This window comes from Penaeus monodon, chromosome 21, assembly GCF_015228065.2.
Source record: "Penaeus monodon isolate SGIC_2016 chromosome 21, NSTDA_Pmon_1, whole genome shotgun sequence".
In the NCBI taxonomy this organism is placed as follows: Eukaryota; Metazoa; Arthropoda; class Malacostraca; order Decapoda; family Penaeidae; genus Penaeus; species Penaeus monodon.
The window spans coordinates 6,755,986-6,756,445 of record NC_051406.1 but is presented as its reverse complement, the minus strand read 5'-3'; the positions used below and the strand labels follow the sequence as shown (position 1 = coordinate 6,756,445).

Sequence of the window (460 nt, the reverse complement as noted above, 5' to 3'; positions counted from 1 at the left end):
TACCTCTTTCGCAGATACAGCCGATTGCATAACAGACAAGGCATCTACGAGACTTGAAAGTTTAAAAAAAAATATGATTAGTATTAAATCTCATCCCTTTAGAATGACTCCGATACAAAGTGTAGAATATTCCGTTCAAGTTATTTCCTCTCCCCCGCCTGTGTAAGTTTACGAAGACAACAAACTGTACAACCGGTACCGCCCTTTCACCCCCGTTAGTCGATGATAACAGCGGCGGCGTAGTGGATGGGCGTCCGGCAGAGCGGGCACATAGTAAGGGACGCAGAACAGGAGTGACACGTGCTGAGGTGGGCACAGGGCATGAAGACAGCTCCCACGGGGCGGTCCAGGCAAACCCGGCACACGAGGGCCTCTCGGGTCTCCTCCAGACGGGCCTTCAGTCTCGCCTTCTCGGCCTCCAGCTCTTCGAGGCTTGTGGAAGCTGCGTGCACTGCAATGG

The 460-nt window shown here is 52.8% G+C and overlaps 1 protein-coding gene across 1 annotated transcript in view; it reads right to left on the bottom strand.

Annotated features, from left to right (window-relative positions):
• Positions 1-113: 113 nt before the first annotated feature.
• The window catches only part of LOC119586547 (E3 ubiquitin-protein ligase XIAP-like), a 10,009-nt gene continuing 9,662 nt past the window's right edge, over positions 114-460 (bottom strand). Inside the window, exon 3 of the mRNA XM_037935306.1 lies at positions 114-451. Coding sequence (XP_037791234.1) covers positions 216-451 — 236 coding nt within the window. The 3' untranslated portion in view covers positions 114-215. The remainder of the gene's footprint in view (positions 452-460) is intronic.